Consider the following 13402-nt stretch of genomic DNA (forward strand, 5'->3'; position numbering starts at 1 on the left):
CCCGCTCCGCAAACCGGCGACTCTGATTGGCCGATGGATTCCTCTACCAGTTTTGACTCACCTTCGCCTTTTTTCTCTCGCCTCGATGCTTCGCCAATGAAAAGGCGCTGCGCCAATGCAGCTAACATATCGTCGACATTGCATTCAGGAAAATTTTGACCTGAGGGTTGTAACATTGACGCACCGGTGCGGGCAAGGTTCGCATTGTCTCTACTCCCTCGTCTTGGAAATCCGGTCATTGATAAGGACAAGCCAGTTACCAGGTGGGCGCATAAACTCAACGACCAACCTCACCACCACATGAACTGGAGCTGAAGGAGGCGGGAATCTAGCGAGATATCTGCTCGGTGTTGTGAAGGAGACGCACCGAGTCATATTCGGAGTGGCTGCGCCGTCTCCTCCTCAACCCAACTCTTTATCTCCTCTCTCTCTGTACAGCAACCGAAGATGGCGTCCGCTATAAATCCTTCAACAACCCGTTCCGCCATCCGGACTTTCGTTCGACACTACTCTGCCCCCGTTGACGCGACCATCCCAGCGTCAAAGTTGAAATATGTACCCACGTCCGGCACCTACCCCAAAGGCTTCCGGGTCTCGGGAACCCATGTGGGTGTGAAGCCGGCCAACAAGACTCATCCCGACCTGGCCCTGATCGCCTCTGACAAGCCCGCGTTCGGTGCCGCCGTCTTCACTACCAACAAGTTTCAAGCCGCGCCGGTCCAAGTGAGCAAAGCGGTGCTCGAGAAACGCAGCGGCACAGGACTGAGGAGCATCGTCGTCAACTCTGGCTGCGCCAATGCCGTCACCGGCCAGGGAGGCGTGGACGATGCCTGGGCAATGTCCCAGACAGCCTCTGCCCAGTTCCAACAGCCATCCAACGCAGAAGATGGCCACGGCGGCGCGAACAGCCTCGTCATGTCCACGGGCGTGATCGGCCAGAGACTCCCCATCCAAAAGATCCTGGCGAAGATCCCCACCGCATACCAAAACCTCGGCAGCGACCACGAATCGTGGCTGACCACGGCCAAGGCCATCTGCACCACGGACACATTCCCCAAGCTCCTATCCACGACATTCACCTTGCCGGGTGCTGAACATCAAGGCGTCGAGTACCGATTGGCGGGGATGACAAAGGGCGCGGGAATGATCCACCCCAACATGGCCACGCTGCTGGGGATCATGTGCACAGACGCCCCGATCAGCGCCGGAGCGCTGCAATCGCTCCTGACCACCGCGGTGAACAAGTCGTTCAACTGCATCTCCATCGACGGCGACACCTCGACCAACGACACGGTCGCCATCCTCGCGAACGGCGCCGCCGCCTCGCCCTCGTCGGCCCGCTCCCCGATCTCCTCCCCCAGCAGCGCCGACTACCGCGCCATGTCCTCCATCCTGACGTCCTTCTCGCAGCGCCTGTCCCAACTGGTCGTCCGCGACGGCGAAGGCGCCACCAAGTTCGTGACGATCCACGTGCGCAACGCCCTCGCCGAGGCCGACGCCAAGGCCATCGCCTCCACGATCGCCCGCTCCCCGCTGGTCAAGACGGCGCTGTACGGCAAGGACGCCAACTGGGGCCGCATCCTCTGCGCGATCGGGTACACGCCCAACATCGCGCTCGCGAGCCCGGCCGAGTCGGTCGTCCCCTCGCGCACCAACGTCTCGTTCGTCCCGGCCGAGAACTCAAAGTCCAAGGCCGAGGGCGTCCTCAGGCTCTTGGTCGACGGCGAACCCCAGGCCGTGGACGAGGCGCGGGCCGCCAGGCTGCTGGAGGACGAGGATCTGATCATCGACGTGGACCTGGGCGTCGGCCGCGAGGAAGGGTACTACTGGACCTGCGACTTCAGTCACGAGTACGTCACTATCAATGGGGACTATCGCACGTAAGAGCGCACAGGGGAGAAACAACGTTTCGTACTTATCCAGGACAATGACCCCCCATCAGCGAAATCGTCGTCTCATCACGTACGTAATAGTATATATATCTAGGCCATATTATTTCACGCCTCTATCCATTCCGCTGTTCCTCACTCAGTCTTCTCTCCCGCTCGCGCGCTCCAGCTCTCTCAAAATCCAGCACTCGAATCCCGCGAGGATAACTTTCCTTGTCACTCCCCTTCTGGCCATCGTTGATGTTGCCAGCCATGTTCCAACGACGGCACAGAGTGTGGAAAAGAAGCCTCAGGAGGTTTGATCGGACGCGGGGGAAAGTCCCCAAGACACGTCGTAGCGAAGGTCTAAACGCAGATCTCTCGAGGACCCAGGTAGACATATATGCCCACCCAGCGAGCCAACAGCATATATAGGTTGCAGAAGTCTTCATACAGTACAAGTAGGGCCAGCTTGGCGGCGAAGGAGTCTGTACTATACAAGCAGTACCAGCCAAGACCAGATAAGATATAATGTTTCCTCTGCGTTGCCCCTTACACCTTGGGCCCTTGCGTCTGAGCAGTCCCCCGACCCTGACCCTAAAACCTTTGCTATGCAGAAAGAGGGCACACTTTTGTTCTCCTAGCTTCTCTAACAAGCCCGTGTGTATGAAAAGATCAACTCTTCAAAACCTGTCCAGGTGCTAAGCAATCAGCCCCTTCAACCCTTGGCCGAAATCTCCTTCCTTGGCCGCAATCTCAAAATAGCCATAGATGATCGTGACCGCCAGCAAGATCCCAGTTCCACTCCCGAGCGCACCGAGCATATCACTCGCGACGGACAACGCTCCAATACACGCCCCTCCAAACGCCGCCGCCGTGGGGATAACTCTCTTCAGCTCCTTGTACATGCTCTGCTCACGATGACCAGCCATTACCAATCCTTGATCCTTTAGGGTCTTAGCCACGTCGCGTGGGGCGCTGCCAGAGACTTCGATCCATGTCTTGGAGAAGACCGCGCAGGTGACAATGATGAAGGTGACGTAGATGACTGTGTGGATGGGGTCAAGGAGGGCGTCGGTGAAGTTAAGGGGTGGGGACATGTAATACGCGATTCCACCGCTGGCGTACAGTTGGGATGAGCCCTCTCTTGGTTCCCATGTTCCGAGAAGTTTCACCAGCAAGTTGTCTGAGAAGCGGGTGTAGAGCATCTGGCTGATCATGAAGATATTCGACGCCAAGGCGGATTGCAGCATGATGGGCATGTTGGAGGTATAGAAGAGGCGGACGGGGTATGAGCCGCGCATGCCTCGTTGCCGAGAGGATTTCACTGGAATCTCGACCCGGAAGCCTTGAAGGTAGATGACAGCCGCGAAGACGGTCAGTGTTGCCAAAAGATTCATGATGTTCGGAAGGTGTTGGCGGTAGAAGGCCTCGCGGAGCGCGCGGGTCTTGTCGGGCCAAGTGACGAGGAGGTGGAAGAGGGCAATCACTGCGCCTTCGAATTCTTTCCCGCGACCTGTGTCAACCGTCGTCGGGGAGAAGGCTTTCCAGATGATGGACTCGCAGATGTTTGTGGCAATGAAGAGAGAGATGCCGGATCCGAGACCGTACCCTTTCTGAAGCAGTTCATCCAGGAGAATGACCACCAAACCAGCAATCACCAGCTGGACGATCAAGAGGAGGCAGATACCAGCACCGAGGTCGCTTGGTTGGCCATACAGACCAGTGAGGACGAAAACGCAGGCCTGGCCGAACGACAGAATGATGGCGAAGAGTTTTTGAGCGGTTTGATACAATTCGCGGTCGGACTTGAGATCGAGGTTGACGTCGATGAGATGGGTGCCAGCCAGCAGCTACGAAACCACTTGGTTAGTACTCCCGAGGCGACTGGGGTCCCGTTCGCACATACCTGGAAGACCATCCCGGAGGAGATGATGGGTGTTGTGCCCAGTTCCATCAACGTTCCCCTGTTACTGGCCAGCATCATACGCAACCAGTAGATGGGATCCGACGTGTCGGACGAGACGATGCCGTAGAGTGGCATCTGGCTCATGACCAAGAAAATCAAGAGCGTACACTGTCCATCGCAGTCCAATTGTTAGTCTCGTGGCGCTTGTCCATGTTGCCATCCGGCGCGAGGTTCTCGACTCGGGTGCGCTCTTACTCCTGTCCACATCAACTTCTGGTTGAACGGAATTTTTGATTCCGGGGCCGCCACCTCCGGCAGGAGGGGGGTGAAGGGTTTAATGAGGTCGAGAAAGCGGACTGTATGTGCTCGTGATTAGCAATTTTGTCCATTGAAAGTGCGGAGAGGAGAGGATGGGTGAGGGAGGGACGCACGGCCACTCATGGTTGCTGCACACCGTGAAACAGCTTCAGGCTGTTAGAGAGAAAGGCAAGGAAGAAGGGAGCAAAGGAGCGCGAGAAAGAGTCGCCAGAGGAGAGGAAATGGGAAGAAGATGGAGGACAGTTTCTCCTGAAAGCTTCGAGGAGACCTTGCAATTTGGCTGCAATGCCTGAGGACACTTCAACAATCCTCCATGGGACAAAAGCAGAAGTTATGCCGAGACAGCCTCAAGGCGCCAAGAAACCCAGAGTTCAGCCTTGTCCTGCCTCGAACAGCCTTGCCGAACCCAACGCCGTCAACTCGCAGCCCATAAACACTGATGCTCTTTCGTTCAACTGTCTCCCTTGCCTTGATCGAGGGGGAGACTGGCTCAATAGGAGGACTGCAATGAGCGCTTACAAAATATCGGACCAAAGGGCCGGAAACACCTTGGTTCTCGCCACTTCGCAAGTGGATTCCGTTATCAACTTCTAATCGTAGGGCGTGCAGATACTCCTCCCTCTACACCCCCCCAAAATCTTTCTTGGAAGTCGCCATGATACAAACCAACTAGCATCTACTCTCCCGCTTTCATTTCTGATCTCTGTCCTTGTTGTCATTGTCGTGAATTCAACAATGTACCTTCGCGCCGTGCACGCTGAACTCCACACCCCCGCCCTCCGCCAATTCATCCGAGAGAACCCCTTGGGATTGTTAATCACGTCCCTGTCTTCGCCCAATTTCCCTACGATTCAATGCACGCACATCCCGTGGGTCCTCGATGTCGAAGATGACTCGAGCGAGACAGAACTCGGCAGACTGCGCGGTCATCTTGCAAGGCAAAATCCGCATTCAAAGGCACTGATTGAAGCCGCCCAGCAGCATCAGCAGCATCAGCAGCAGCAGAGTACCTCTGATAAAGGCACCCCCCCGCCGAGCGGCCTGCAAAGCCTCAAGGAAGAAGTGTCCGTCATCTTTAACGGCCCCGCACACCACTACGTGACCCCCAAATTCTACGTCGACACCAAACCCGCCACTGGCAAGGTCGTGCCGACGTGGAACTACTCGGCGGTGCAGGTGTATGGGACCGCCACCGTGCATTATGACACTCATCTTGAGGGAACGGGCAAATTCCTCCAGCGGCAGATAAGCGACCTGTCCAGCCATGCCGAGACGACGATCATGGGGTACGAAAGGCCTTGGAGCGTCAAGGACGCGCCCGAGCGGTACATTGAGCTGCTCAGGAAGAACATCATCGGGATCGAGATCGAAGTGACCCGCCTGGAAGGCAAGTACAAGATGAGCCAGGAGCTCGGCAACGCGGACCGGCAGGGCGTGGTGAAGGGGTTCGCAGCCCTCAACACCCAGGTCGGGGATCTGGTGGCCAAGACAGTCGAGGAGAGAGGGACGCTGAAGGACTCGCTGAAGGCGGTTGGCTAGGCTCGTGCTTGAAACAGCAAGTTCGTGCGAGAGTGCGAACAAGGGGGGAAGTGGTCGAGCTTCTCCTGCGAGAGTTGTGTCCGCTGCAGAGTTCTTGCGTCCTGCAAGTTTGGCGGTCGACAGCATCTATGTATTATGCTAAAGCTCTTGCAATTCCCAGCCTCGCTGGCTCTAGGCTTCGCAATCTAACTGCCCTTTAATAGGGAGTCTGTCAATGAAACGCCCGTCGCTATGTAGATGCTCTCGCTCTGATGCTTTCCTATTCATGATGGTGTTCATCAACACCTTGTCTTCCGCGCTGTCAAATGTTACGCTGCTATGCAAAAGCGCCTCGTAACCCGACCCGCTGCATCTGCGAGTGAAATACAGCCCTTAACCAAATTTCTCCACGTAGACAGAGTCTACCACTGCCTCTTCATCAAAAGCAAAGTAAGTCGAAATTGGCTCCACAATATCTGTGCGCCATGCTGTCGTGATTTCACCGTGAGCATTTGGAATGCAAGATTGATGGCCGTGGCTCTTTTGCCAAGACACCCCAGGCCGTCTGTGGGTACCGGTCTCATCTTCGTTTCATAAACATATCATCGGCGTTGGCTTTCTTCTTCCTCACGGCCGGCTGCCCATTGTTCATCATAGCAGGATGGCGGCGACCGGGAGGTCTTGGTGGAAAGACTGATGGTCCCGTTGAAGGGTTCCGTTCAGGCGGTCTCGGAGGCAACCCTTGCAGGCCCTTGTGTACGTTGACCGTGCCGGATGCAGGAGATCTGTTTTCTGGCTTGGCTCTTGGTACTTTGGCCTTTGTAGAATCACTACTAGGGGACTCGTCTCGTTTTCTCTTGACGTCCCTGTTCGGGGCAATCGTGTTCGAGGTCGTAACCGAGCTCTTGACCGTGGGGATCTGCGCGCCGTGTTCGCCAAGTTGTTTTTCGGCTCGATACTGGCGTGCTCGATCTCTTCTTTCACCATAGCGGATCTCTTCTCTCCGAACCCTTTCTTGTTGCGCCTTGTTGAGTCTCTTTTCTAGGGGCGCTGTACACTGATCGGCGGCATGACCTACTTCCCCGCAAGAGATGCATCGAGGTTCAGTGCAGTTGGCAGCTGTATGGCCAGGGTACTGACATCTGTGGCAAGTCCCAATTGACCCAGCCAGGGCTGCTTCGTTGTCGCAATCGGCTGCATAATGCTCATATGACCCACAAACTGTGCAGTTACGGAGGTCGTTGAGGCCGTTGCCGCCTCCCGAAGGATTGTATTCGCCGGAGCTAGCGCTCGTAGCTGTGGCTTTCATTCTTCGTTCGGCAGGCTGTGGTCCGTTCGGAACAATCCGTGGTTCGATTCCGGCATCGGTTTTGGTGAGATCTCGTCTTCCAACAGATTGTCCCGAGTCCTGCCGCTTCGGCTCTGGTCTGGTAACTGAGGCTGTTGAAGATTGTCGGGAAGGCGCACTTCCCGGCCTGGAAGATGTCGGAGTGGCTTGATTCGAGGCAGCTGTCGGTCGAGATGCGTCTTTCCGTTCTTTCACCGGTGCCGCTGGCGGTTCTTTGGACTCTGCCTTGCCGCTAAATGAGCTTTCGGCAACGGTGGAAGACTTCACGGTTTCGGACAGGGACTCGTTGTAGTCAAGCATTTCAACATCGTCCTTCATCATGTCATCCGTCAGCAGCTGCCGGCTCAGCAGCCTGGCAAGGTCGCCGTCAGTGTACAATTTCCTGGCTTTCGCATCTGTGACCAGAGCACGCCAGTACTCGCCTTGCATGAGTGCTTGTGAATTGCCCAAAACCCAAAGTGAGCATTTGGCACGGGTCAGACCCACGTTCATACGCCGAATGTCGTTCAAGAAACCAATACCTTGGGTTGAAGCTCTGACACAAGAAAAGATAATAATCTCGCTTTCCCGGCCTTGAAAAGCATCTGTGGTGTTGAAATCAATCTTTGAGAAGATAGTTTCACCATATTGATCCCTGAAGCGGCGTTTGAGTTCGTTCAGTTGGCCCTTGTATGGAGTGATGATGCCAATCTTTCCTGCAAAGTCATACTTGCGAATGTCTGTCGTCAATCTCCTGTACAGTTGTATTGCCACGTTGATCTCAGCAATGTTGACCAGCGAGTGCCCCTTTGTTGATGCTTGACTCATTCCCTGAACGTCAAAGAAGCGATAAGGTGCAAAAATGTCACTGTGGTGCCACGGTCTCCGACGAAGCTTGGCCATGCCTTCGCCGTCCTTCAACAAAGAGTCATAGAATGTCTTGCTTGGGAAAAGACTGATCTCTGGATGCATACGATATTGCGTGTCTAGAAGATGTACGTCTTTCTTGTGGTTGTTCTCCATACGGGCAAATAGACTCTGCTCATATTGAAATTTGGCCGCTTTCCGAGACAAGACTGTAGGCGGTAATTGTTTGGGGTCACCCACGAGGATGCACTTTGAACATCCATATTTGAGAGGAATCAACGCCGACAGTTCAATTGACTGTGCAGCTTCATCGATAATGACAGTTTCAAATTCGACGTTGAGACTCTGGAATAGGTCGTGTCCACTTCCACTTAGAGTCGCGCAAAGAACGTGTGCCGAATCCAGAATCTCCTGTTGAATTCGTTTTCGACTGAGTTCTACGTCCCGGGACGCAGTATTCTGCTTTTCTCTCAGGTCGTCGATTCTGCTGCCCAGCCCGTTCTGCTTCCGTCGAAGCGCATCCGTAAGCTGTTCATCGGCGGTTGGCACTGGTTGACCTTTCCCTCGACGATCTTGAATCGAGTCTCGGAGATTTCTCAGTTCTTCCGAGACCTCCTTATGCTGCATCATCAACCCATGGATATCTTCCCCTGCGGCCCTAGGTGCGGCAGCGCTGAGCTTGGCGTTGACCAGTTCCTCAAGTGTAACGTCTTTGACATTAGTGTTGATGACTTCACTGCGGCCCAAGCGGACGACTGAGATCTTTTCAAATGTGCCGTCCAACATTGTGACCCCGGTTTTCAACCTCATCACTAACTCGTCAACGGCCGCATTGCTGGGAGCACAAACAAGAATCTTCTTGCTGGAGGACGGTGGTCGTGATGCACCAGGAGTCGTACTCGATCTTGCAGCACCGTTGATTTGTTTCCTGACGAAGCCCGTCAACATGGCACCAACGAGTGCACAGATGGTTTTGGTCTTGCCGGAACCTGGAGGTCCCTGAATCAAAGTGAATGCGTCGTTGTCAAGGGCGGATTTTACAGCTTTAGCTTGTGCAAAGTTCACACTGTAAGTCGTCTTGATTGGCTGGAGTACTTCTTCGGGATAGTCGAGGATGGGTGATGGTTGCGCTTTGATAATCTCGTCACACAGGTCATAGTACTGCAATGCCATCAACGCACCGTACTCTCTCTCCAACGGTGTCAGCGACAGGATCTGTATACCGTAAACAACTGCTTTGTCGCTCAGAAATGGTCTCAAGAGGTTGTTTGCAGCATTCACCCGATAGGTGACCTGGACTTCTCCTTTCTTCCTCGTGATTTCTTTGACTCTCGCTAGACAGTGTGGTTCGTTGGGGTCCTGATCCGGTCTGCTGGACTTTGACAACAAAACAATGTCGGAGACGCCGATGCCGAGATCTTTTCCTTCCGTGAAAGACATCAATGAGTTGACTTCAAAGAAGCTGTCCACGATCAGAGAGTTGGAAACTTTGACTTCGAAAGCTTTGAAATTGCCCTCCTCCCGTGCCGCCCGAAAACTCTGCCAGCCTTCTAGGACCAGCAGTGGTTCAAACGTCCTCTGATAGTCCTGTGCAGTTCGAAACGTATTTGTAACAAGGGTGTAGTCATCCTTCATTGAATTGGGAGGTGTATCGGTGTCCGCAAAGAAATCCCACCCAAGGATTGTGCGGTGCAACTCACTGAGATCAGGAGCAAGCCGGGCGCGGATATCCTTCTGGGTTCGTTGTTGCTTGACCTTACGCACAGGGCCAGCTGGCATGGGCTTTCTCTGTCCAAATTGCTCACGGACTGTAGGGCCCCTTGACTGAATGCCAAACAATTCATCGTCTGAGTCGGAATCGAATTCGGAGTCGCTAGACACCATGAGACTGTTTGGACCAGCTGAATGATCTTTGCCCACAACGCCCAGTCCAGCAAGTCCAGACCCTTGTCCGCTCGTCTGTGCGCCGATTCCGGTTTTGCCTTTCAATCTGAGAGCAGCTTCCTTGTCTCGGAGTTTTCGGGCTGCTTCTTCGCGCTTCCGGTTCTCGATGAAGGCCCTCGCCTCTTGCGCCTTCTTCGCTTGAATGTCGATTGTAGAGACTGGCGCGACCTTTGGCTTCGCAGGTGGCTGTTGCAGGAGTAGAGATTTGATCTTCTTCTTGTCCTTGGCTGTGACGGTTGCTTTATGAGTACCAAGCGTTTTGCTGGCGATCTCAATCAAGTCTTCGTCAGCAATGTCGTCGTCTCCAAATTCGTCGGCGCTACGATCCTTCGACTCGTGAGTGGATATTCTTGAGACCGCAGCTGAATCGGTCCATTTTTCCAGGTTGAGTATTGCTTGTTTCTTGACAGCTGGTCTTCCGATTTGGCGGTCAAAGTAGTCCTCCAGGGCTCGAACTAGTCTAGCTTTCTGCGAGGCTGAGAGCATCGTTCTAACAGTGCCTCCTGTCGCCACATCTTCCACGTATGCGAGGCCTTCGCTGTTGGTCACCACGGCCCGAAGCCGCTTGAGTTGGTACAGCATGTTGCAGATCAATGATACTAGTGTGTCGGCCAGATACTCGTCCCTCAGTCTCAACCATTTGCACATGGTATCGAGAGCACTCAGAGGTGATCCTAGATTCTTCTCACTAGCGCTAGCCGAGTCCAAGAGGGTCTTTCGAATCTCGCCAGCTTTATCAGGCTTTGTCTTCGTCAAGACGGTTGCGAAAAGGTCATATTGCTGGAAAAGCTCTCCAGCGTATTGCATGGCGTCGCGGCAGACCTCTTTCATAATATCTTTGTTGTGCACCTCCATCGACCAGCGCTCAGTGTGACCATAGATGGTCTTGAGGGCGATCCACTGGTACGACCAATAGCTTTGTACAGCTTTGAGGTCTCGACCCGAGAGCTCCATGCGTCGTAGGAGGCCAGCCGTTGGGTTGGAAAGCACATCGAGGATTTCCATACCTGTCTTGAGCATTCTGGGCACCGAAGCGAAGGTCTTATAATTGGCTACTCGCCTAAACAGCCAGCAAACGCCATAGATGGTGGTCCCAAGAAAAGCATTGATCAGATGCGCAAGGGCTTCCTTCCGACCTGACTCTCCGCTGATATGCTTGACCATGGCAATCGCTGCTTCGTATATCTCTTGATGCGGGGAGAACAAAGCGGCGACCAGAGACATGCTTGTATCTTGTTGTCTGAATAGGGAGTCCAGATGGGGTGGTTGAAACTCGGATATGCGCTCTAGCAGCTTGCTGACCATTTGGTTAACCTTTTCGAAAATAGCGTTGTAAGACTTCTTTTCTCTTGCCAGACTATCGCCCTCTCTGATTCGGAACTGCTCCAGACCAGGAAGAGACATGATCCCAATCAGTACCGCAGTGGACAGTGCGTAATCATCATCACGAAGGTTGTCAATGACTGAGGTCCAAAGTTCTGGAGTGTAGGCACTCGACTCCTGCGTCCGGGATTCGTTGCGGCTGAGGCTCTCGAAATCAAGCTTCAGACACTTACATTCCAATGCGACTGAGTTTTTAACGAGGTTCACAACATTTTCTTGAGTCTCCTTTGGCAGTGATTGAGCAAGGACCACGTCTCTAGGCCGCAGCATCACGTCTAGACGGTGGCCAACCAGGTTCAGTGTGTCAAGATAGACCAACCGCTCAACTGGATGTTGGCTGTCCTCTTCCTCGCCGGAGAAACTGATCACCGTCTTTAAAAGCACGTTTACAGCCTGCTCAAAGCATGCTTTCCTTGCTGAGAGGCTAAGGGAGCCATTGTCAATTCTTTCAAACAGCTGGTTGAGGAGCGTGTGTGAAGCAGGGGGACGATTGGCAGGCTTGAGAGATTCCAGCAGTGAACTGATCCAAGACAGGACATCCCGAGCGGACCCATGAGCGTCAGCTGTGGATTCCTGGAGGTCCTGATTGAACACAGGGCTTGCGAAGATCTGCTCAACAATTGTCTGCGAGGAGATGGAGCCCATAGCCTGCCAAAATGCATCTGGAGCCTTGTCCAAGATCTGTTTGAGAGTCGAAAGAATAGAGGGTACGGCAGTCGTCCGCTTGGCTAAGTGGTTCAACGCTGTTGTGCATATGTTGGGGTGGAGGTCGAACAGCTTGAAGGTGATCATCCGTTCGTCGAGCTTTTGGACAATGAGGTCCAGAGCACTCCACAGTTTTGCAACATCATGAGGATCGGAGGCCGACTGCAGCTTCTTCTGCAGGTAGTCCTTCACTGCCCAGTCCCATTCGAGGTCCGTGGGGCATCGATCGAGTCGCGTCCAGATCGAACTTGCCCATACCACTCGGACTGTGTTGGAGTCAAAGAGAAATCGAGTGGCGGCAGGGAGGATCTCCCGCATCTTAAGCGACTTCTTGGTCTGTATCATCCTGAAGGGCGCATCGAAATGGGCCTTCAGTTGCTCTTCGTCGTCCAGGAACGTCTGAGATACGAGCGCCTCAAACAAGGCGTGGAGGTGTTTGGGGTCTAGTACCGCAGTCCCTCTCTTCTGTTCGGGGACACTTCGCAGAGTCTTGTCCGCGGCGTCAAGTCCCTGAACAATCCGTTCGACATCTCTCCGATTGATCAGGGCGAAGAAAGTGGCAATATCATCCTCCTCGTAGTCCTCCCTCAAAGCGGCCAGGAAGTTGACTTTTGCAATGTAGTACTCGCGAATGCAGATGTCACATTTTCCCAGGGCTTCCTCAAGCGTGTCCCAAATGAAACGTTGGTATTGCTCGCTTTCCTTCCCGTCATAGGCGAGGAGTTGGAGGGACGACACAAATCTTCTCCGCCGTGCCTTGGTCTCTTCGATTCTCGCAAGGCGAACTGGGTCTTTGGGGTCGGGGTTTTGTTCATCATCATATCTGTCGGTATCGTCGTCGCTCTGTCGGGGGCAGAGGAGATGGAGTCCGGGAGGTAAATGTTTGAATTCTCTGTGTGCGAGAGATATCAATAAGTGCACCTTCAGTCAGGAGAAATCCTTTACTGGCGAACTTACTGTAAGGCCGTTATGAATTCTGCCATGACGGCGGTGGTTGTGACCGCAGTGAAGCGTCAGTGTTGGTGATGTTAGCAAGAGGTGGTATGCATAAGCGAGATCTTGGATCTCTCATACTGGTAAGTCTGTGATCACAGCGACGGGTTCTCATGCTAAAGGAGACAGTTGGCTCTGAAAGAATAGTGCAATTCCATTGTTGGCAGTTAGTGGAACAGCTTGTGGTTTGGAGAAGGACTCTGTGAAATGTGGTTCTGCAGTCTGTGAGAGCGCCGCGGGCGGGAGGCGCGTCCACCAGAAAAGTCGCGTGCAGCCGAAGGGACTGCCACTATAACTCCCTTGCACTAGACAATTAGTGCTTCCTAGCGCCTAGGTTGCCCGCATTGTTAGCTACACTAGCTACTACTAGGTCGCTTCAACCATAGTCGCCGGTGTGTAAAGTGCTACGAATACTCAATACAAAGTGCTTGGCTTTTGTCTCAAGGTGTCTACGACAGTCTTTCGCAGCCTGGCATTGCTTGATCATGGGTACCTACCTAGGTACCTAGGTCTGTGCGATGCACTCGAAGACATCTCTGGTGGCAATGGCAAGTTCCGAATCAACACATT

At 53.8% G+C, this 13402-nt stretch overlaps 4 protein-coding genes across 4 annotated transcripts; 2 read left to right on the forward strand and 2 right to left on the reverse strand.

Moving 5' to 3' along the window:
* The first annotated feature begins 95 nt into the window (after positions 1–95).
* Positions 96–2370, forward strand: PV07_07245 (glutamate N-acetyltransferase/amino-acid acetyltransferase). The gene is made up of 2 exons (XM_016394309.1): positions 96–197; positions 253–2370. Exon 2 carries the CDS (start codon positions 448–450, stop codon positions 1882–1884), a length of 1437 nt encoding a protein of 478 aa, XP_016247728.1. The 5' UTR covers positions 96–197; positions 253–447; the 3' UTR covers positions 1885–2370.
* On the reverse strand, positions 2177–4585 carry PV07_07246 (protein transporter SEC61 subunit alpha). The gene is made up of 4 exons (XM_016394310.1): positions 4209–4585; positions 4033–4133; positions 3778–3945; positions 2177–3721 (listed from the first exon to the last, which is right to left on the reverse strand). The coding sequence occupies exons 1-4, from the start codon at positions 4216–4218 to the stop codon at positions 2570–2572; spliced, it is 1431 nt and encodes a 476-aa protein (XP_016247729.1). The 5' UTR covers positions 4219–4585; the 3' UTR covers positions 2177–2569.
* A 152-nt stretch (positions 4586–4737) lies between these two features.
* On the forward strand, positions 4738–5862 carry PV07_07247 (uncharacterized protein). Its single transcript, XM_016394311.1, has one exon. The coding sequence runs from the start codon at positions 4831–4833 to the stop codon at positions 5632–5634; it is 804 nt and encodes a 267-aa protein (XP_016247730.1). The 5' UTR covers positions 4738–4830; the 3' UTR covers positions 5635–5862.
* PV07_07248 (uncharacterized protein) lies at positions 5679–13068 on the reverse strand. The gene is made up of 2 exons (XM_016394312.1): positions 12797–13068; positions 5679–12731 (listed from the first exon to the last, which is right to left on the reverse strand). Exons 1-2 carry the CDS (start codon positions 12820–12822, stop codon positions 6194–6196), a joined length of 6564 nt encoding a protein of 2187 aa, XP_016247731.1. The 5' UTR covers positions 12823–13068; the 3' UTR covers positions 5679–6193.
* Between the last annotated feature and the right edge of the window lie 334 nt (positions 13069–13402).

The sequence above is a fragment of the Cladophialophora immunda genome (assembly GCF_000835495.1).
Source record: "Cladophialophora immunda strain CBS 83496 unplaced genomic scaffold supercont1.4, whole genome shotgun sequence".
In the NCBI taxonomy this organism is placed as follows: domain Eukaryota; kingdom Fungi; phylum Ascomycota; class Eurotiomycetes; order Chaetothyriales; family Herpotrichiellaceae; genus Cladophialophora; species Cladophialophora immunda.